Source organism: Monomorium pharaonis, chromosome 11 (genome assembly GCF_013373865.1).
Source record: "Monomorium pharaonis isolate MP-MQ-018 chromosome 11, ASM1337386v2, whole genome shotgun sequence".
NCBI lineage: Eukaryota > Metazoa > Arthropoda > Insecta > Hymenoptera > Formicidae > Monomorium > Monomorium pharaonis.
This window is the reverse complement of record NC_050477.1, coordinates 7599593-7622388: the sequence shown is the minus strand read 5'-3', so window position 1 is coordinate 7622388 and position 22796 is coordinate 7599593. Positions and strand designations below refer to the sequence as shown.

At 35.4% G+C, this 22796-nt stretch overlaps 3 protein-coding genes across 7 annotated transcripts; 2 read left to right on the top strand and 1 right to left on the bottom strand.

The window, feature by feature from the left end:
• Positions 1-67: 67 nt before the first annotated feature.
• On the bottom strand, positions 68-21597 carry LOC105830502. The gene is made up of 16 exons (XM_036293836.1): positions 21506-21597; positions 21116-21415; positions 20671-20943; positions 20341-20509; positions 20074-20283; positions 19770-20009; positions 19531-19673; positions 18998-19431; positions 17254-17919; positions 16766-16898; positions 16278-16687; positions 16028-16194; positions 4579-4727; positions 4126-4177; positions 3883-4021; positions 68-3762 (listed from the first exon to the last, which is right to left on the bottom strand). Exons 2-16 carry the CDS (start codon positions 21277-21279, stop codon positions 2774-2776), a joined length of 4338 nt encoding a protein of 1445 aa, XP_036149729.1. The 5' UTR covers positions 21280-21415; positions 21506-21597; the 3' UTR covers positions 68-2773.
• Positions 4740-15257, top strand: LOC105830499 (early growth response protein 2). Of its 5 annotated transcripts, none has more exons than XM_012669862.3 (5): positions 4740-5942; positions 13577-13829; positions 14071-14301; positions 14407-14558; positions 14805-15257. In XM_012669862.3, exons 2-5 carry the CDS (start codon positions 13577-13579, stop codon positions 15096-15098), a joined length of 930 nt encoding a protein of 309 aa, XP_012525316.2. In that variant the 5' UTR covers positions 4740-5942; the 3' UTR covers positions 15099-15257. The 5 variants fall into 5 exon arrangements, with proteins under 5 accessions (XP_012525316.2, XP_012525315.2, XP_012525314.2 ...); XM_012669861.3 differs by having other exon boundaries at positions 4740-13191; positions 14413-14558; XM_012669860.3 differs by having other exon boundaries at positions 4740-13191.
• LOC105830500 (translation initiation factor IF-3) lies at positions 21506-22761 on the top strand. Its single transcript, XM_012669863.3, has 2 exons — positions 21506-22075; positions 22450-22761. Exons 1-2 carry the CDS (start codon positions 21536-21538, stop codon positions 22609-22611), a joined length of 702 nt encoding a protein of 233 aa, XP_012525317.2. The 5' UTR covers positions 21506-21535; the 3' UTR covers positions 22612-22761.
• Positions 22762-22796: the final 35 nt, after the last annotated feature.

Below are 22796 nucleotides of genomic sequence, written 5' to 3'. Positions count from 1 at the left end.
AACCAAAATTGCTACCCCCCTCCGTAATGGCCCGCCGTGTCCGTGAAGTGCACTTTTCCGTCGGATATTTTTTTTTTTTCTTCATTTTGTCAAATAAATAACGGATGTTACTCACGCGTGAGTGAGCAATGCGCGTACCGCACTTGAGCGAGGTAATACTGCCGTGGCTACGTTGATATCCCGCGGGAATGGAAATAGTTGTAATTTTAATTAACCCGATGATTACGCCGTGTACTCTCGCCGGAGATCGTTTTACATGGCGGACGGTAATTTTGTTGCACATACAGTAGATAAATATACGATCGTTGCACCGCGCTAAACAATGCTCTCCGGCGATGGTCCTCTCGAATGCACCGTTAATATTGTAAACCTCAGTTCCGAAAGGCAAAATGTTGCGTCTTCTTTACAAGTTGCCTTCCGTTCACCATACTGACGCTTGCATTTGCAATTCTCTCTATAGACTTCATCTTCTTTTAAGTATGTAACTATTATATGTGAGGAATTAATCCGTTCAAAACGCGTAGAAATTTCAGAAATCAAATGTTAAGATAAAGATCAATTTTTGCAAAAATATTATTGTTTAATCAATTTCATAATAATGGCTGCGTTAAATTTGCATTTCTCTCTTCGTCGTTCTTGAATCATCAAACGTTCTTATTTACCCACATTTGCGGTCTAGTAATCGAGACTCGCGCACTGTTTCATTGGTATTTATAACACGTCATCATCCTACGATAACGTTTTTCAGGCAAATCGCAGCAACTGCATCGCGAGCCCCGGGGCGTCTCTCCGTGTGCCGCCACGAAGCAATCACGCAAATTAGCGTAATTCACATATAAAACTTTTTCTCTCTTCCGAGAGTTACGCACGGTCCCCTTGTGCCCATCCGCAGCCTCTCTCGCAGTTTTCTGCAGATTTTAACGGCACGGATCTCGTAACGTGACTCGATAATTACCGCAATCACGAGCGCCCTTTCGTTATTCCGGCCATATGCCGCAGTCGACCGGTACACCCCGAAGGTACGAAGGGCCCCCCGAACTACCGACTGTAAAACTTCCTCCCCGAATGGCGTTACCTCTTTTTTTCCCTTTCTCCCCGCGAGCGGAATCGCGAGGGAATCTTTCCTCGAGGTGCATCCAAAAACGGATTTCTCCGCGACGGCAGCGGCGCCTATCCGATTTCAGATTTGTCAATTGAAGCCTTCAAACCGTTTCAAGAGAAAAAAAGAAGATACACTCTGGCAAACACCGGTAAGGGCGACTGCAGATTACTCCGAGATGGGTCTGGTATTTACGACAACAGTATTCTCTCTCATTTTGTAAAATAAACTCCTGGGTAAAAGCCGCGAGTGAACCCGTTTCACTATGCGGTAGTAAAAAGAGAGAATAAGTTTTCTTCGATTGATATAAAATATATTTTATTTAGTAAAAACGGATTAACTCACGTAACAAAGCTTTCGTAAAATATAAGATATTTCTATGCACGGAACTCGTGTCATTTCAATATCGTTTACAGGCATCTACAATATGGCATTCAAGTTTATTAAATACGAAACTTTTGCGGCCTTTGACTGCAATTTTCGAAGCAAAATAGCGACTGTTACGAATACTTCAGCACTAGCTTAATTCTATAATTGAAACGGATATCCTGAGTTGCGTATTTTTAAAGAATATACATTCTTTAAAATTTAGACAAACAGTATTTGATCTAAAATAGTTATATGTTATCGACTGTGTGCAGTATGAATTAGAAAGGAAACGAGTCACCTTTCAGCTGCAGTCTATGTATATTTCTAAAATTTCTTCTTTTTGGAAATTTTGTAGCTAATTACAAGAATAGAGTTACATATCAAATTGAATAAAGGCACTTATGTGTGTTTTACATAAGGCTATTAAATCCATTTACAATTATTTGACAGTTATCGTGTGATACGATTAAAACTGTTATTTTTACGAAACAAGTAAAATATACGACAATAAAATATACTGTATGGGACTATAGATAGGTAAGTCCTTATCTTAGTATGTAGTCCTTACCTTTCCTTAATATCAGTTTATGAATATTTGAAACCGTTTTAAAACTTATAAATTTTCAACGATTGATTATTGTTCCTACAGAAATTAAATTTGTTAATGAAAAGCATTTCATTTAATTAATGGAATATTCATGTGGTTAAAATATTGTCTACGTAGAATACTTAATGCATTTATAATATAAGATTATTATTTCAAAATATTATGTCTATTTTTATACTATTTTATGATAAACATTTTATTTTACAAAATAACTGCGTGATGTTCAATTACGAAACGTTAATAATAAAAACTATTTGTTAAAGCTTTGTACACTTGTAAAAGAGTATTAATTAATTAATTCATTGTATATCATTAATACATCAATAATCAATTAGACGCCTTTCTGCATAGAATGATAAATGGAACGCATTAACGTGAACAGAACATAATGTTTTTCATTTTCTATTCATATTTTGTGCTGTTCTTAATCGAATTATTCTATACAGTTGTAATATTCTTTGCTTGCAATTGTTTATATAATTTATCTAGTTATCTATTATTTTTTCACCATTTCCACTTTATTTTTCAAATCAATCGTTTGATATAATTCTATATGACAATCGTCGACAATTATATTTGCTTTCGAAGTTTCTTTCTCGCTATTTATCGAAAAAATTTTACGGCTCGTTCCTTGATTTTAACTTTCTCTCTCTCTCTCTCTCTCTCTCTCTCTCTCTCTCTCTCTCTCTCAATTCGTTTTATTCATCATTACTTTCTACGAATATAACTTCGTCTGAATCAACCTTTGTTTTGTTACTCAATGGTTGCTCTTTCTTCTTCTTATCAAGACCAACGAATTTGGCTAACATATTCTGTCGAGAGCTTTCCGGAAATTGTTCCCCCCTACCTACGGAGATTAAAGTCGCTCGTTTAGGAGGTCTTTGTAACGGAGGTAATTTCGGTAAAACGGAAACCTTGGATTTCGATGCCAATTGTTTCTTGGTCTCTTCCTGGTCGGGTTTTGTTGCCATTTGTTTCTTCGTCTCCTCTTGATCCGATTTCGCTGTCAATTGTTTCTTCATCTCCTTTAGATCAGGTGTCGCTATTGACTTTTTCTTCATCTCTTCTTGATCAGATTTCGCCAGTTGTTTCTGCATCTCCTCCTGTGTAATTTTTTTAGTGAACTGAGTAATAAGTGATATGTGTTTCTTCTCTTTTTCTTTATCTTTTTCCTCTTTCTCTTTCTCCATAGTCTTATCGACTACAATGTTTTCAGTGTCAATTTTCCGACTTTTCGGCGTTAAAATATATTCCCAACAATTCGGTAACGACAGTTCAACATCGGGGAAATACTGCTTTCGGATATCTTTCGGGACATACCAGCAGGATTTAAGATGCATCGGTCCCTCTTCGGGACACGCTATTCTATCAGCGATTTCATTGATCTTTGACAATATGCTAACCTTTGACAATTGGCTCCCGCTTTTTTTACTCCAGAATGTCATAAACTCTCTCATAAGACCATGTCTGCCATACCTATTCCCATGTACTAATCGAATCAGATCGGGCAAAGCCTCGTCAGGAAACTTGGTCTTTTTCGCACCTCTTACGGATTGTTGATGAGTAGGTGTCTTGCAATCAGCATTAACCGAACTATTCTCTTCCCGTAATGTCGACGGAAATATTATTGGTATATTGTTGACCCAAGCTTGTCGTGCTAACAAGAATTCTTTGACCTTCGGGGGAACTGAAATAAGTTTAAATATGTAATTATGAATAATTGTAATGGTAGAGAATTCAATAAAATTAGTTTTATATGTATATATTTTTTAAATAATGTATTTGGTAATATATAAAATATACTCACCAGATTCCGGAAATGAATTGTCAGATCCTTGCCAGATGCATCCAATTATTTTTGGCTTAAGTCTATATGTTTTCGCGTTTCTTTCGGCTTCAAATTGTTCTCCTAATATTTTTAATTTCATTTTCTGTGTTTGTGGTGACTATAACAGAAACATATGCTTTATACTGATCTATATTTCAAAATAAAAATTTTATGTACTGTAATAAAATAATTATCTCAATTTTCTCTTTATAATATACTTACCATATCCTCCATTTCTTCTTCGTCAGCTTGGGCTTCTTCATCGGAGAGATAACTAAATTACAAAATATTTTTTCATTTAATTTATGAAAAAATTCACATAAATGTGCAAAAGCTAAAATACGAATATAAAAAATTTATCGGAATTTATATAATTTTAAGATTGTATTCAACATATGTAATAGATTACACATACGTGTAATAGATTAAAAATAATGAAATTAATCGCTTTGATTTAATTTCCTGATATCGTGATGAGTTCTTATCATCCTACTTCTAAAATAATAATTTCCATTCTTATAAGACAATTCTTTTGTAGAAAATCAATTTAATATAATTTATAGAAAAAGATTGTGTATTGATAACTTCAATATATCTCACTTGTAAATTTAGTGAGTTTAATAAAAATTCATAATTTCGATATATAGCTACTTAATAAACTTATTTATTACTTACCCGTGAGGAACCATAAATTCGTTGTCAACGTCGTATTCATTTTCTTCTGGATTTTCCTCATCCTTTTCATCATCTGATCCCTTGAGAGATTCGCCAGGTTCTTCTTCTTCCCATTCGTCATCGGAATCAACTTCATAATCGAACCATTTCTGAAAAATAAAATATCTTTCCTGTACCTATTTCAACGGATCCATTTTTTTCATATTGTTAATTAACATGTTTATAAATAATTGCCATTCGCATGAATGCTTTCAATTAATTTAGACAATTCAACTGTCATATTCTCATGCTATCGTAGTTTTTCACGCATTGTCATCGACTAGTTTATCTTAATTTCGGTCACGACCAAATCTCAGTTCGTCGTGAGCAAGCAGGACGTCGGTATCAAAGCGACTTCCTCGACGAGCGATATCTCGGCTTTGCAATCATCTCCGACGTGCTGGCCCGTACGCATTCCCGATTCTCTTAGTTGCGAAGCTGTAGTCGGTCGCTCAACGTTCTATCAAAATGTAGATTTAAGTCTCTCAACGTTCATTTTTTTCGTGGCGGCCTCGGTGAAGTGTTAATAAATGCTGCCCAATTGTTTTTGCGTAACCACTGGTACAAAAAAGACTAAGATATCCATACAAAAATCGTAATGCGCGAAATTGCTTTTTCCAATTGAAATACCGGTCCTTGAGTGATGTGATTATCATCGCGAGAAGTATGAAGATGTTCCGCGGAATTACATCGGCATATTTTCACACTCGGTGATGTATTGAAATGTGCAATATTCCACTCGTTATTCGCGTGCACCTTGGTAGCTTGTTAAGTAGCTATTTTCATCCTTGCGTTCGCAAAGAGTAACTTGTTGAGTAGCTATTTTAGAGTATTTTTATGATACTTTTTATTCTTATTTACGTTGTGTGCAACATTTTGGGTTAAGACAAAACGTTTCAAATGCGCATTATAGTTATTTCTTTTGAGCAACAACAGTCGTGGTGCACTCAACAAAACGCTCAAATTTCCGGGAAATCAATTAGTTCGAAACGATAATAAAACGCATAGCGGTAGTGCGCCGAAAAGTCGATAAATTCTCTCTCTCTTTCTCTCTCTCTCACCCACTTTTCTCTTTGCGCCGCGGCGCGAGATATTCTTTGTTCGATAAATCAACGTCGATTTCATCCCTACGTGAGCATCAATTACAAGACTCTTCTCGAGACATTAATTTATTATCGGGGAGAAACGTAATCTCACGGGCGATTGATACACTCGTCGCCGAGGCAAGTAACACAAAAACAATCGCCGGTTCATCGCTAATAAACAAAAACAAAGGAGAAGGAAAAAGAGTGTATGCTCAAGCAGCTTTTGGCAGCAATACGAAGGTACGTATGATGTCTCGTAGCGTGTAATTTATTATCAGGAATACAAGGTGTCCCAGATCGCAAACCATATTTCTTTTCAACTGCGGATTTTTTAATCATTTTAGGCCGATTTCACAAGACTCTCGGGTGAGAAGGGTATTGATAATATTTTTTAATTACAAGTGATATGAAACAAAACAACGAAGTATTTTATTTTAACAAAACCTTGAATTGAAGGGATTATTGGAACTGTTTAACATTAAAAAATTAAAAAATCAAGATAGAAATAATTAACATAATTTATTCAATACAATCAATACGTCAATATAATATATATATATATGTATACACATATATATTTTTATAATAAAATAAATAAAGTAAAATGGCACATTAAATTAAAGCTGAAAAAAGATTGATAGAATCAATTTATGTGCAAATTGCACAACACTCGAGACTCTTTTGGATAAAAATTAGAATTGCGTGACTGAGCATTGTAATATTTTTCCATTTCGTGCAATTCAAAATTATTATTAAACAATTACTAGCACGGGTTATAGACTAGACCGCCCACATTTCTCACTGACTTTACAATCAGCATTCATTTTTACCATTGAAATTGATTCGGTGTCACAGTCACTCTGATTAGAGGCGTGAAGAATTGAGAACAGATCTCCTGCACCACCGAAGGCAACCTCCGCGCGCGTACGCACGCACGCACGCACAGACGTACACACGCGCAAAACCGAAAGGTTGTAACACGCGCACAAGAAAAGAAAAGCGCAGTTATCGGCCCGAGGGTGCGATGGATGCGCTTAACGTTGCGCCGCCGATGCATGCCGCGAAGCGTCGCAACATTATTTACAGCGTGTTGTCGCCCGGCGGGCCATCTGTAATGGCTGTTTTATGCCCCATTAAGATTACGACCGGTGCTCCTCGTCGTGGATACAGTAGATTAGGCCCGGCAATCGAACTGATTTATTTCCCCCGAATATTCGTGGAATATTGTTGGACCTCCTGCACTTCATTATCGAGTTAGCGTGACGTCGGCGTCCGCTCTGCATGGAAATTGGAGAGCACTGTTTCCACGTGAACTGTCACCGTTGTAAAACGATGATTGCCCTCTACAATTCCAACGTGAGATTCAGATTCATGTTGCTCACTTGTAAAATTGCAGTTTGATGGCCCAAACGTTGTAAAAAGGAAAAGACGTTAGAGGACGCATCGATGTCACTTAAAAAAATCGATTTATATATACAGCTCGTAAAAAATTTGAAAACATCCTAAATTTATTCCCGTGCACAAAAATATTCCAACTGACGTCAAGCAGCCGGAATTATCAGTCACTATTTCCTATGAAACGTGGCGAATCGCTTAATAAGCGCATTAATAAGCACGATAGTTTTTGATTTCCTAAATGAGATGACATACGCACAACAGCGTTTCGCGCTGCTTATAATGACGCAGGATCTAAAATGTGTCTCTCGTGCGATAAACGCGCGCGTTATCGCCGAACGCATAAATTTCGCGCAAAGCGGACTATTGCCAATCGTCCGCTGATATTAATTACAATATACACGTTAAGAAGCATATGGCACTTTTGAGTGCACATGCGTATCATCTGCAATATAAGACGTGTAACGCAAATCTTTTTTCATGCGTTTCAGATGTTTTATACAAATGACAATAAAGTTCGTTCAAACGCAATCTTAATGGAAAGATTTAACAATCTTGGGAAAAAATTATGACATGTTTGACGCAATTTTCAAATTCTCAATTCGAACAAAGGAACAGGAGATCTTTCCCAGAGAAAAAGATTCACAAAAAAGTGCAGCTAAAGGAAGCATATTTTAAGTTGGTTTCGATCCAACTTTCGGAGAGAATCAAATCAAGCTGCCTGACAAGAACCTGCGATGCGGTATACGGCAGCCGATGAAAATTGATACCTGATATATGGCGCACGGGTACTGAAAGGGTTAAAGCTGCGCACGTGAGTTGCAAAAGCGCGATGTTCGTGGAATATTACGTAGCATATACGAACGTCAGTGTGAGATATCGTTCCTCTGGACACAATAAAATACGAAATCAATCCGATATCCGCGTGTGCCAGCGGATTAGATGTCGATATGACTGCGGGTATCTCTATCCTCTCTGGAGTATCGCCATTCCTTTTTTTACTAGTCTTTAATTAACCGTGTTTTTTATCATTAGTTACTTCATTATTCTGCGTATTCTTACGTTACTACTTATGCCATAGATGTACAATATTTTTTATGTCATTTAAAACATTATTAAAAATATAAAACTTGATTATTGCATTTTCTAATAAAAATCAAACTAAGATATTAAAAAGAAGCTTGTAAAAAATATCTCCATCCTTCAGGCGCGCTTTGTATCTTTGGATGTTTTTTAGCTCTTACGTGGCCTCGTATCTTTGCTGCTGTAACAATACTTTAAAATTACGTGTAACATAATAACGTAACTTTAAAGTGCAAGCAGCATTTCTTTCAGAGAAAAATATAATTTTGTTTTCTCGCTCTTTCCCGCTTTCTCTCTCTCTCTCTCTCTCTCCCACGACTTCATCCTCGAAACGGATGCGAGTGCAACGGATCCGAGCGCTCGCGAAGATATATCGGATCGCTCGCGGTCGCCAGATAATAAAATGAATCCGCCAGATAAACGTGCCACTGATGGATCACTATGTCGTCACTGAGAGAGAGAGAAAGTCGTGGTCTGTTTTTCATAACGCACCACGTAAACCACGATAACTATACCTTTTAGCGCCGCTTTCCCAATCTAAAAACCGAATATCGCCAACAGACGCCGAATTCTCGTGAAAATAAAAAAAAGCAGCGCAGATTACAAGTTGAATATTGATTTCTTTACAGAAATATAATATTGCTCGTCTTATATGCGTCACAATAACGTTCTTGCACGAAAAACAAACGTTTTTACATCCCTTTCTACGCACTCGTAACGATTAATGCAATTAGTTTGTAAAACAAAACCATAGTTGTGAGATGATGCTTTAGAGAGAATTACAACTATGAAAAATTACCACTGACACCGCTAATCGTATAATCTCAAGATTGACGTAAAGATAGCGTCGAAGCATTTATCATCTCTTTGGGATGCAGCGGGAAGACGCCGCAACATACAAGAATATTTAATCCCTAAGACCGTTTACAGCGTATTTAATATTTTAGACAGAGTGCCTTACGTCCCATCGTGTCTTAGAGAACACTGACTACATTTAAGGATATAAAGATTATGAAATAATATACTTCTTTCTAGCATAGTGGCTTGAATTTAACTAAACTGTTATAGTAATAAACTGCATTAACCTTTTCAAGCCTGACTTTTTTCTAATTATAAATTAGCATTAAAATAATTAGCATCTAATTCACATCTGGCTAAAGGTTTTTAAAATTTGATAATGTAATAAAAATTTTAAAATTTATAATGGCGGAATAAAATAATTGTTATTCAAATACAACAAAACTTAGTACGTATTTTAATCCGCCACATTGCATCCACCATTTTAAAATTAAATAGCAATTTTTTTATATAGTTCATCTTTAAAATAAACCTCGAAAGAATGTGGTTACCTTAATTGTTTGAAAAATATGTATTTTTCACTTTTATCCTATTTTACGTAGGCATACAAAGGAAAACTCACAAAGATGTTTTAATTTTTGTGATTAGATAGAGAAATTCAAGAGTGTTGATGTTCTTGTAAAAAGTCATATTCTTAATCTTTAAAAGCTCAAACAGATCGTATTATATTTATTTTTGTAAGAGATATGAATTTTTGAAGTACCATGACATATATCGTACCGTAAGAGTCAACGGATATACAATAGATTAAAATATCAATATAATTCTTAATAACTTTTAAAAATTCCCCTATTTCTATAAATTTTTGTAGAATATCATATTAAAGTATAGAACGTTGGAAGCAGATTATTTGCAAATCGTATAGATTCACATTTTTACTTTCTTTAAAGTCTTCACAATCGAGATTGATCGTGGGACGAATTGAAAGAACAAGAGATAAACGGAGCTCTCTCTGAAGAATCTTATAGCCGAATTAATCTCATCTATGTGGTGTTATTTTCAGATCAACCGCGTTTTCAAGCCCGAATCACCAAATAAACGGCAATATGTGCAACGTTGTATATCTAAGGTCAACCACGCACCGATAAACAAGCAATCGAACTCCTAATGGCGATGTCTCTCGGGTGAGACACCTTTATCGGGTCCCGGTGTCGCGTTCTAGGTCAAAGCCATCTGCGAAACACAACGCGTTGCGTGCGAAATCATCGACTCACGCGCTTCGGTCTTCGTTTCTTTTCCTTCTCGATAGTAATGTAATTCGGAAATATTTCATACGGGTCAACGGCTCATGACCGATACCACCGACAAATTTTCGCAATTGAAAAACAACCGATATAAATTTGGACGCTCTATCGTTCTGATGACATTTCTTATTAACAATTAATTTTTCTTTCATTGTATGATTTTTTTATATACAAAAGATTATACACAAACATTCTCAAAAGAATAAAAATATTTTTACTGCATATTAATATATAGTTACTAGAAAAGTCCTTGTAGCAATCGTGGCGCAGTGGGTTATGCGTCTGCTTACTGTGCCGGAAATCCGAGTTCAAACTTCAATCAAAATCATTTGATTTTTATTCAATCGCTATTTCTCGGAAGGCAAAACCACCGAAAATAACTTGCCGTGAGAACCTCTCTAATTTGACGTTCAGAATCGGCATTGAACTATAGGTCTTGTATACCTATGTAAATTATAGAAAAATGCATACTAGAAATATGATGAGAGATCGCAAAAGTCCACAAAAATCTACAAAAAAATATTTTTTTTGTCAATATTTCAATGTAAGAAGAAATTCTTGAATATATGATGACTTGAGGGAGATATCCAATAATTTGTCATCTAGTAAAGCTGTTTAATTTGGAAAGTTTCCTTAACCTGTGCAGTGATATTCCAAAATATTTTCTGTGCATATATGTGCGACCAATTGGAATCGACTCAGCCTGCTCTCCTTGCATTACATCATGAATCAAAATCGTCAATATATCTGGCAGCCACGTGCACGACACAGCGACGGCATCCTCGAGACATCCCCGAAGACGAGGAGAGAGGGTGCTCTTTCTCTTTTCTTCTCTCCCGAATCCGCGCGGCAACGCGACGCGATTCGTCCGGCAAAATCGGCACTGATAGCTAGCATCCGAGCATCGCGATTATCCGGCACGCTGCCCGATTAATTTGCATCTCAAGGGACCGTAAATAAACGAGCTGACTGCCCGATTGGTAGGGATGGAATCGAGTTCGATGTGTATCAATTATGAGTCGCGAGCCAATTTCGACAGCTGGTTTTGCTTCATGAGACTCGAGTGATGATCGTAAAAACAATCTCTTAACTTAACATTAAAAAAATTGTTTTCCTAACTCTCATTAGGTACCACAGAATTCGGAAGTTAAAATTTCGATGAGAGAAATTAAATCTAGTGCTCGAAATTTGGGAATCTGAAAAATATTAACTTTGTTTTACTAACATCAATAGTTCTAAATGATGAATTAATTATTGATATTTTATGTACGTAGATGTCTATTTGAAACTAACATTTCAGACTAGTTCTAATAACACTATTTATCCTTTTCGTAAAATCTCCAAAGAATTTGACTTTTCCAAATTGATATTTTTTATCTTCTTTTCTTTCCTTATCTCAACTTTCAAAGATGATTAATGCGTCTATTTTTTTCCTTGCTATATCTTTTTTCTGAATCTTTTTGTTTTAAGATGATATCACCTTATTGTATCACCTCAATAATTTTAAGATTTTTTTTACATTTAAGAGCTCTATTAAGTAATTTATCAATAAAATCCATCCATTGCGTCATAATTATTAATGGGACCTTTATTAGTTTATAAATAAATTTCTTTTTATAAAGTGCTAAATGTTAATAAGCCAATTAAATGGTACTGGTAATGTGTAACTTTATTATTAAATAAAAAAATGATAGTTTCGTTCATGTACATATGTCAAAATTGTATTAGGAAGTTGTGTGTCTGTGTTACAAACAGAACAGAAAAGAAAAATTTACAAACAGAGGTTTCTATGCAAGGATAATACAAGGATAATACAACTGTATTTTATTTGTAACAAAAAATGGTACAAAAAAACCAGCTTTTTTCCTTCAATTTTTCCGAAAAATTAAGAGCACTAGTCTCATCCCTAAGGCTGATATTTCATTTATCGCACAAAAACAAATTTTTCAATTGCGTTTATTGATTACAATATATACAATAGAGTTCTCAAACCTCTAGAATTCTGTATATATCTCTTAGCCAATTAATTTTTTAACTACAATATAAAAAATTTGTCATACAACAAATAAAATATTATGCCCTCCCTAACGCGGGCCAGGAGATGATAAACCAACGACGAATCGCCTATGAGAATGGTGATACCGGCGTTTTCTCTCGGCGTTCTGGCAAGCCGGCGACGTACGCGATCGCGTGGTCCCTGGGGATCGACACGGTGACGGCGCCGGGTGGCACAGGCTAGCATCCTTATCTCAGGGGAGCCGTGCACCACATGCTCTCTCGTCACACGCTCTCGTCGACGTCTTTCCCGCCCGGAGGTTTCGACCACCAGTTGCAGTCTCGACACGACTACCGATCAGTCGTGACGGGCGGATCGGCTTTTCCGATTTCGTGTATCTCCTCCCTAGCGACATTCGGACACGCGCGAGGTTTCAAACGTGTATCTCGCCACGACGTTCTGTTGTCGGTTTCTGTTGCTGTAACTCCGCATTTTGAAGGTCTCAAAGTTGACCATAAAAAGAATTACAAACACATTGTAGAGCTCTCTTGTAATGTTAATGACGTTGTACGACGTCAATATTGTCAACGAGGCAAATCACACAAAATCGTGATTATGATCATTTAGATCATTAGTACAAAACCGTTGTTAGCTGATTTATCGTGCTAACTATATTGAGAATACAGAAGTCTGCCTTTGCCACATGAATCTATCGTGATGATCGATGAACAGATTATCATGTCAATATCGTGAAACATGGCTGCGTCATCTTGACAACTATCATGTAAATATCAGATATAATCGTTACCTTGAAAGTTATTGTTGCGCGTGATTGTTGTTCGCTAATTACGAAAAGACTGTTTTTCTGATAATTTCTTTCGGCATCATGATCGAGGAAGCTGCAACCTACGATGTGAGTACAACAATGCGCAAATGTCGTATTTAACCGCGTATCTATGACCAATATTTTACATTTGATAGTATCATACTTGAATACTGCATATCCATCTTTAGAAATAATATTCCGTACAATCATCTGTCCAAGAATGGAATATTGGCACAAGTTTTTCTATAAGAACTGTCTTTCAAACGAGAGTCACGTTTATTTACGTATCGATACATATTAAGTTCAGACTTACACTGAAAAAAAGAATTTGCAATAGTCACCAAATAGAATGTCAATTAAATTTTTAGTTATATTAATTAAATATTTAATTGGTATTATTATATGTGGCTGTTACGCTAAACTCATTTTTCAATGTAGAGAAAAAAAAACATCTAATTATTGTCATCTGCAGATGACGGATGAACTTTTCTCCGCCCTTGGCCTGACGATGGACTTCAGCACCGAGAGACAGCTATTTTCCCCGGCTAAGACAAATCTACTCAGCGACTATGAAGTCTCGTGTACGACTCCGTTGAGCGACGATTTTGGAATATTCGACAGCCAGTTAAACATGACAAATCTGACAGATTGCTATACCGATTTAACTAGTTCTCCGCAATCGTCCTGGAACGACTGGTCGGCCACCAATACACCTACGTCTTCAGGTACTCCATCTTTTCATACATAAATATATGGCAATAATTTAGGACAGAAAACAATAATACAATTAACTTTAGCATAATACGACATTATTTCCGTTTGTCATAAAGAAATTTGCTTAGACTTTCATTAGGAAAAATTTTAGATTTTATGTGACGCGAGAGAGAGTGGTGGGGGGGGGGGAAGAGAAAAATACGTAATGTCCTAGTCTAGACTTTTCTTAAAATGCGTGTTGAATAATAATAGGTTACGAACTAAGTGAATTGAGTGAATTGGATTCGGAGCTGGACTGGTGTCTAGAGAAGAGTTGGGATTCCGGTCTACCAGAACGAACGCCACTGTGTACCGCAGGATGCGAAGGATTTTTGCATCTACCATCTCTGCCAAATCCGCAAACGTCACAACATGAAGAACCATTGCTAGTGCTCGGTATCGATTTACGAGCGTTGGAGAGCACATTAGGAACAAATACGATAGGTATAAGATACATTCGAAGAAAATTGGAATAATATATGTGTCAAAGATTCATTAGGGTATTAAAAGTATCGTATAACGTATAAAGACAATTAACATGCATCTCAGTTGCAGATTATAACAACAACCAGTTAGATGACAGTCTCCTAATCTCATCAGCAGCTACTGCCGCATTAGCAACTCACGACTACACCAATCGCAGTTTAGCAAATGCATCCGAAGATCGATGCTTTCCATGTACCTACCAAGGGTGCCAAAAAGTAATCTTGATATAAGATTTATTTATTGCCTAATACTTTAAGCCAAATATTCTAACATGTAATCCATAAAAAAATCAAGATAAATACAGTTTAACTAAAATTATTTTTATATTATAATTTTTTACGGATTAACGACATAAAGAATTTTATAGATTGGCTATTAAGAAGATCTTAAAGATCAAATCCAAGTTAAATATAATAAATATAATATATACTAAATAAAATTTATTTTTCTTTTCGTTTTAGGTGTACGCTAAAGCATCTCACTTGAAGGCTCATTTACGACGACACACCGGCGAAAAACCATTCGCGTGCACTTGGGCTGGTTGCGTATGGCGTTTCAGTCGATCGGATGAGCTGGCGAGGCACCGACGATCGCACTCGGGCATTAAACCATATTCGTGCGAGATGTGTTCGAAAAGATTCGCGCGCAGCGATCATCTGGCTAAGCATCGTAAGGTGCACCGGAAAAATGCCTACCCGTTGTTTCACGGAGCTAGAGGATTACGCAGTGGCAAGACGAATGTTTTACCGTCATAAATCTAATTATAAGACTCCCTCGTCTTACACTCGCGTCTTTTAGAATTTTTTTCCAATTAATAAATTTAGTTTATCACTAAGAATTTATCACTAAGAATTTAAATTCCCACATTATTGAATAATCTCTATATAAAGTGACAAATAAAGTACTTAAAATAATTCTTTGTGTGAAAGAAAGGTACTTTTGCCAAATTAATAGTATAGATTAGATTCTTAATATTTTCGGCGGCTAATCTTCCTTGAAATCTTAAAATATATGTTGATACACTTATGTATATCTCTGTTCAAGGACCACTAGTATTAATTCTAATGGAACTCCAATATTATAAATATCGTACTTTATAAAATAAGAAATTTTTATAAATTTTGAAGACGTTAAAAAATTTTTTCAATTTCGGAAAAATAAAATTAGCGAGAAATAAATTAAAAATGTTAAATTTAATAAAAGATTTATTCAATTTAGTATTAATGCGACTAGTCGCCCTACTGGCGACAATTATTGTACTTCGATGAAAAATTGTTATCAGTGTATTGTATACATTGAGAAAAATTATTAATTTGATTAAATTTTTCAATTCATAATTAAATATCTTCAGTTTAAGTATTTATATAAATATGTAAATATTTGAACTGAAACACTCAAGTTGAAAAATTTAGTCAGTTTTTTCAGTGCATAATAATTATAAAATTATTAATTAAATAAATGCGTTACTCTATTCATTATATTTTTCAAATATCTTCAATATAAAATATTTTTGTAAATATTAAAAATTTCAAAAATTAACAATGTAATCATAATTAGTAATGTCAGATATTTATGTATAAATAGCAATTTTCTCACGTATAATTCGGTAGTTAATAATATTCTCGAAATAACATTGCAAACCTTTAAAAAACATTTGTGTAGAAATCACGTTATTAATTCTTACCTTATCTTTTGTGAACGGTCGCCGAGGATTCAAAATGCTACTTCGTTTCTGCCAAGTACCCCAGTATGGAGGACGACGGTTCTCACTGAATTGTAATAATTTCGGTCGGTGCTTCTCCAAATTATGCGTATTCGTTATTATGTTGGAACTGCCATCATTGTCTTCGTCTGCAATCATTCATTAAAACATTTAATAAATTATATCAAAAGATTAATATTACAAACGTAATTTTATTAGAAATGACTTTTACCTAATAGTATGACGTCATCGTCCTTTGCTTCGAGTGGCCACGTTTTACAAGAAGTACGCGGCATGATTCTTCCTCTTTTAATATTTTCTAGATATAATTCGGTTTTATCTAAATCTATGTTGCACATATCATCTAACAATAATTTATCGTGTTCATTCAGTTTTCTTCGACAAATCGGCGCAACTCTCATGTCAGCCTTTATTTCAAAAGGCATGAAATTTTTTACTTCAATATTCTCTCCATCCGCTGATTTAACTTCCTGTTTTTTAGGAACGAAAAAGCTAGCAAAATTCGAGGCAGCTTTCTGCTTTTTACGTTCAGCTTCCAGTCGTTCCTCTTCTTTCTTCCTTTTCTCTTCTTCTCGTTTTTTCCGTTCTTCTTCTTTCGCCTCTTTCTCTTTCTGTTTTTGTCTAGAAATAGGTAACTTTTTATAAAAAGTGTAACTTTATAAAAATATAAAACAAAATGCATAGTACAATTGTTCTTACTCGATTTCCATTTGTTTCCTAAGTTCCTTCAATTCCTTTTCCTTTCTTTTTTGTTCTTTTTCTATTCTCTCTTTTTCTTCTTTTTCCTTCTGTTTCTCTTCTCTTTCTCTTCGCCGATTTGCTTTCTCTTCCTCTCGTTTTTTTTCTTTTTCCTAACACATAAAAAATAAAATATAAGTAAAATAATATATAATAATGAAATGTAATATAATCAAATTTATAATTTAATACATTTCATAAACAACAAAAATTTAAAAATGTAGACCTCTTCTACATATAATATATACATACCATTTTTAATTTTAGCCTCTCTTCTTTTTTTCTGGTAATTTCTTTTCTTTTTTCCAATTGTTTCGGTGTTAATCTTATAATTTTATTTTCTGTATTTTTGTTAGTTTTTGGAGTAACAGAAATTGCAGAAGTATCAGTTGTCTTTTCATTTTCTGTTATTTCTTTATTTATACTCGATATTGATTTATCCAACTCACTTGAAGCCTCGTTATCTGAAGATAAAATTGTAATATCACAGTCTGATTCTGGAAGAGAACAATCAGCAGCATCCTTATTAGCAACACAATCATCTATTTCATTCACATGCTTATCTTGCTTATTTTGCAATTCAGATTGAATAAACTGTCCATCTGAACTCTTATCAATTTCTGATTCAAAGATTTCATTTTCTTTCTTATGTACAGATATATCTTGACAATCCTTAATTTTTAATTCAGATAAATTATTGTCATGCCTAATATCACTTTCTTCAATTTCCCTGTCTGTCTTCTTAAGAAACTTAGTTAAGGCACCAGGTTTTTGTTGAGATCTGTCTAGTTTCTTATTTTTTCCTACACTTTTCCTTTTAGGTGTACTATCCAGACTTTTCCTGATTTTTTGTTGATCACTTTGTTCTAGATCTTTCTTCTCATCTGATATTATTTCAACACTCTCATTGCTACTATTAAGCTTTCTCTCGGTCGTGTCTTCTTTCTCCTTTTCAGGTGTACTTCTAACTAAATTCTCTTTTGTTGCAAGTTTTATCACCTTAGACTTCTTAGATTCTATCGAAGGCGAAACTATCTTCCTCTTCTTCTTGTTAGAAACGTTGTCTGAACTGCTTGGTGATTTTGAGGCACTTAACATTTGAAATGGTAGTTGAGCTGAAACAAAGAGTAATCAATAAATATCTGCATCGTGATACTTTGTAAGAGCAAAAGTTATAGGTTTGTTCTCTACTGTTGCATTAAACTGCACTAAAATTTTATTTTTTGCTTTCACTAAATTTCAAATCTACATGTCTATTTCACTTATAGTGCAAATGTACATTAGTTCAGTTACAAAAAACCAGATATTATTCATGGAATGTATTATGAGAAAACCAAGGTACCTTGTTTCATTTTCTTTTTCTTCGATGGCGTGACCACTTCTACCTCACAATCGTTGTCTTCCACCGAAACGTTCATTCTTTTTATTTGTTAAACCTGGAACAAGGTACATAACTGCAGTGTTTTTTTTTTTAATTCTTATCAAAAGTATCGAAAATGAGGCTGCGCGCAATCTCGCCGAGTGGCGACGGAGCTTAGTGAACTGTCGTCAATTTACCTTGCTTATGCTGTTTTGGAATTACGATGTTCGCATTCCTTTAACGTTACAACTGATAGATCTGTCAGTGCGATGCGATCCCGTCGCTATAACCTAGATGAAAATCGGGCACTTCGCCGGAACAGTTCGACCAGCTGCACGGAGAACGCGTTGTCACGTGAACAACGGAGACGTACCAGGGGAATTACGATTCAAGGGATGTGCAATCTTCGCGACATTTAAACAAACATCACGTTAAATGACACGTTTTACACATCGCCAACTCCACGCACAGTCCTAACAAAATCCGCGGGAAAACGCGTGACGAAAGAGACAACGGGACAACTTCACGCGACAGGTCTTGGATATGAAGTGCCACTTGGTGCCACTCTCGCAGGAGTGCCAACATCGATCACATTCGCGCCAAAAATACAAAATCTCGCGATGTAACGCGCCAATTCACTCTTTTTTAAAAATACTATTCTCTCTCTTTCTCTTTTATAATATAATATTATATTATATATATTTTATAATTATCGGACAAGTATGATTAATTTGGACAATAACGAGAGTGATTATTTTTATACAATTTACAAATGTTTTATTTTGTTCGAAAATATATGTACAAATCTGTTGTAATTTGTATTCCCTAGAATCATTTAGCTTTTAAATTTTGATGATTTAATTTACCTTCTGTTGTTCCATCATTGACACAAATGACAGTGTCATTCTGCAGATACGTGTAATAATACAGTATCCAACAGTAAGTTACACCAATGGCACAGTATATAGAAGTAAATGCTAATGGTAAAAACGGCAGTTTGTCGCCGAGTAACAATTTGTGCAACATTACTTCGTAGATTGTAACTAACGGTAGTGATATTACGTACAGCCATTCGTGTAATCGCAACAAATGTCTGCCGTGCTGATTAGTCAGGACTAAAATCGACAAAAGTATGTACGTTAACGACAACAGTAATTTTAACAGAGATAAATTATCGGGATACAGCAGTGGCAAGAGAGCGGTTTGTCCAGCACTGCTTAAAATAATAAATATACGTGCGTCTTCTGCATATATCGCTGCGAGAACGCTAAAAATTATATTTATAAAAGCATATTATTTTCTAAGCTCCAAATGAATATATGCTTTTCTGTAAAGCAATAAAATATTCATGCATTTAGTCACTTACCACAAAGGGACAATTGCGGTTAATATGGCTTTCTCGTGCACATGCCAGCCAAACATGAATGAACTTAAAGCGCATAGTACGATGCACCTAACAAAGTCCTTTGAGTTATGGGATCTCTTACACAGTAGATACCATAACGCAGGCTAAAATAATTATATTAGTTTTATATTAATATATTTAAATGTATTTAATACAGAAAAGCAATGTTAAATCATTAGACACTATGTGAATAAACTTACAAACATTGCCGCGAAAGTCAGAAGAAATGTAATAATAGGAGTTGGAGTGGGTAATATAAGGAAGTTTTGCTCTTGCACCAGACCACCCGTCATTACTGCAGATTTAACATCTCTCAACCATCCCAGGCGTTTCCATATCACAGACAGTACTTTCTCTGTGCCAATATACAGAGCCCAACCATTCGCAGCCCAGTATGAATGTACTAAACCTCTTTTAAATGGAAATAAACGTGAAATTACCTAATAAAAATGAATGTTCAATTAATAAAAGAAATGTATGCTGTAAGTTAACTGTAAATATTACCTGTGGTAACTGAACTCTAAATGGACCAAAGGATACTGCTAGAATAGTCAGAACAACAAGTCCCAAACTAAATAATCGCTTTAAAAAATTTCCACTGTTCAGACAATAGGATTTTAATAGCCAGACAATATACGCTGGGGCCACGTACACATATAGATGTTTTAAATTGAGTAAAATAGCGAACCATGTAGCACCTAGCAATACTGACATCTAGAAACAAGCTGCTTTTTACTAAAAGTAAATTCCAAAGTACATTGCAGGTTTTACCTGCTCCTCAGTCTTTGAGACATTCGCCATCGACATCAACAGAACACCAAGCAAGAAACCATTGTACTGGAAATGTATATGGTCAACTATCAGTAGTCCTACATTGCATAACGATAGAAATATGAAAACTACGTGGCTGTTCAAAGATTTGCAAAATGTCCTACTCATTCTACAAAAAAAATTAGATTTAGATTTCATATTACACACAATTCTCTACAAATATATACAGATTTACAGAAATTTCATCCATTTCTTTCTAAGAAGATACACCTTTTTCAAGGAAGATTTATTTAATATAATGTCATCTCATAATTTTGTAGATACACTTACTCTTGTACCCCAAATGCAAATATTAGGTCGGTAAATATAACGGTGCCTCTTTGGAAATATACAGTGGCTGGCGAAGCATAATTCAAATTCTCTACCTTGAGCATCTCTGGGTCGAAGAGTGCAGCCACTTGGCTGAGACAGTATTCAAACCATGCAAATAAAGGCGGATAATCGAGAGTCCAGGAAGACTGTGCATTTATATACCATTCTGTAACAGGTAAACTGTGTGTGATGGCTAGCCAATTGCGATGTACCTCAAAATCAGTGGAGTGGCTGCAAATTAAAAAAAAATGTATATGTATGTTTATTATTCTTTACCCCAATTTTATATAAGATATAAAATCATTAATATATTAACAGAAATTGCTGTTAAAATTTTTTAATAAATTATATTTTTCTGATGTACTAATTCTGTTAAATACAATTGTTTAGAAAGCTTGCTTACTAGGTAGGAATTAGAAGAATCTTAATACAAGTGACCAGAAGGAATGTCTTCAATAGCGTGCTGTCTATCCTCCAAAGGACAGAAAAAGAGGATGAGGAAGAAGAGACTTTTCCATCCTGGTTCACTTCAGCTTCTGTTAAAATATCCTTTTTGTCAATTGGCATATTAACTCAACTGTTGTTTATTGGCATCAATTAAGTCGCGATAAGTCTCGATGCATTCCGCAACTATGATAGCAGTTTGAAGTAACAGACATTTGGCGAAAAATGTCGCGGATGTCACATCAGTCACGTCTACGATCTACGTACGAGACAAATACGAGTGTAGTGAGATTAGGATGCGTGGCGCGTGACAATTATAGGTTAAGTTCGCCAAAGAAAGAAACCTAACCTGGACAGATCTGTCAAACCTGGTCGAACCATGGTCGTTCCTGAATTGTCACCGGCTTTACGAAGGGCCGTACATCTCGTTCAGAGCTTCAGTCGGTGTCGGGTGACACGTGACACTTGGAGATTCAGCCAGTGCCGAGCGTTCAGCAGGAAATCGGAGGAGCTCAATGGCGACGACGCCAAAAAGCCGCGGCCAAAGACGGAGCCGGTACCGAGAATCACGCTCGTGTCACCAGACAACTCGATCACCGTGACCGTGCTAGAGGATGCCCAGCGTTTAGCGAAACGACGTAATCTTACTCTCGTCAAGATCACCGACCTTGAAAGCAAAACACAGCGGCCGCTTTACAAGCTGATGAACAGCACCGATGTCCTTGAAGACACGGAGAAAGAGGAGGACACTAAGGACAACAACAGGACCGCGGAGAAGTCGAGCAAGAGCACTAAACTGTTCTACGTATCTAGTAAAATCACCGAACATGACCTGCAGACGAAGGCGAAGAACGTAGTGAAACTATTGAGAAAGAACCATAAGATTAAACTCGTTATCACCTTAGACGGCGTCAACGAGGTGAGTTCCGTATGTTTTTTCCTAGAGTTATTAAGCGTCTCACTTTAGGAAACAGATATGTATCATGTAAATTGATCAATAAAATCAAGTAAAATTCAACTTTTGCCATAAAAAGTTTGCAATTTTATGAAGAAATTTCAAGTAGTAAGCACAATTATTTAAGAATGTTTTGGTAAGAAAAACATATGATTTTATGAAAAAATTAAAACCAATTTTTTGTGGATGTTTGTAACCCTAATTCTTTTTTTTTGCTTCTCTATATATGGCTGATTGAGAACAAAATAACTAAGAGGGAGTTATCAGATAAAAGTACACAGGATATTTCTATTATATTAATTACACCTAATTACAAGTTTTTTTTACTTAATATATAGGGTAAGGTGCAAAGAGTCATAGAGGATGCTGTAAAAAACAATGGCAGTGTCCAACGAATGCCGTCAAAGAAGAATGTTACTTTACTCGTAATAAGTCCCTTACATAAAATTGAAGATAGTTCTGTAGATAATAAAATTGAGACTGATAGCACCAGTAGTTAACAAGAGATAACACATGAGAATTGTTAATGTGACAAATATATACAGATGATAATTTATCACTGTTGACAGATGAAAAAAAGATGAATTCTTTGTATTACTGAAATAATGGAATATATAATAAAGTAATGTAACATGTGTGTACATATTTTATATCATGTTTCTGTATATACGTAATATAGAATATG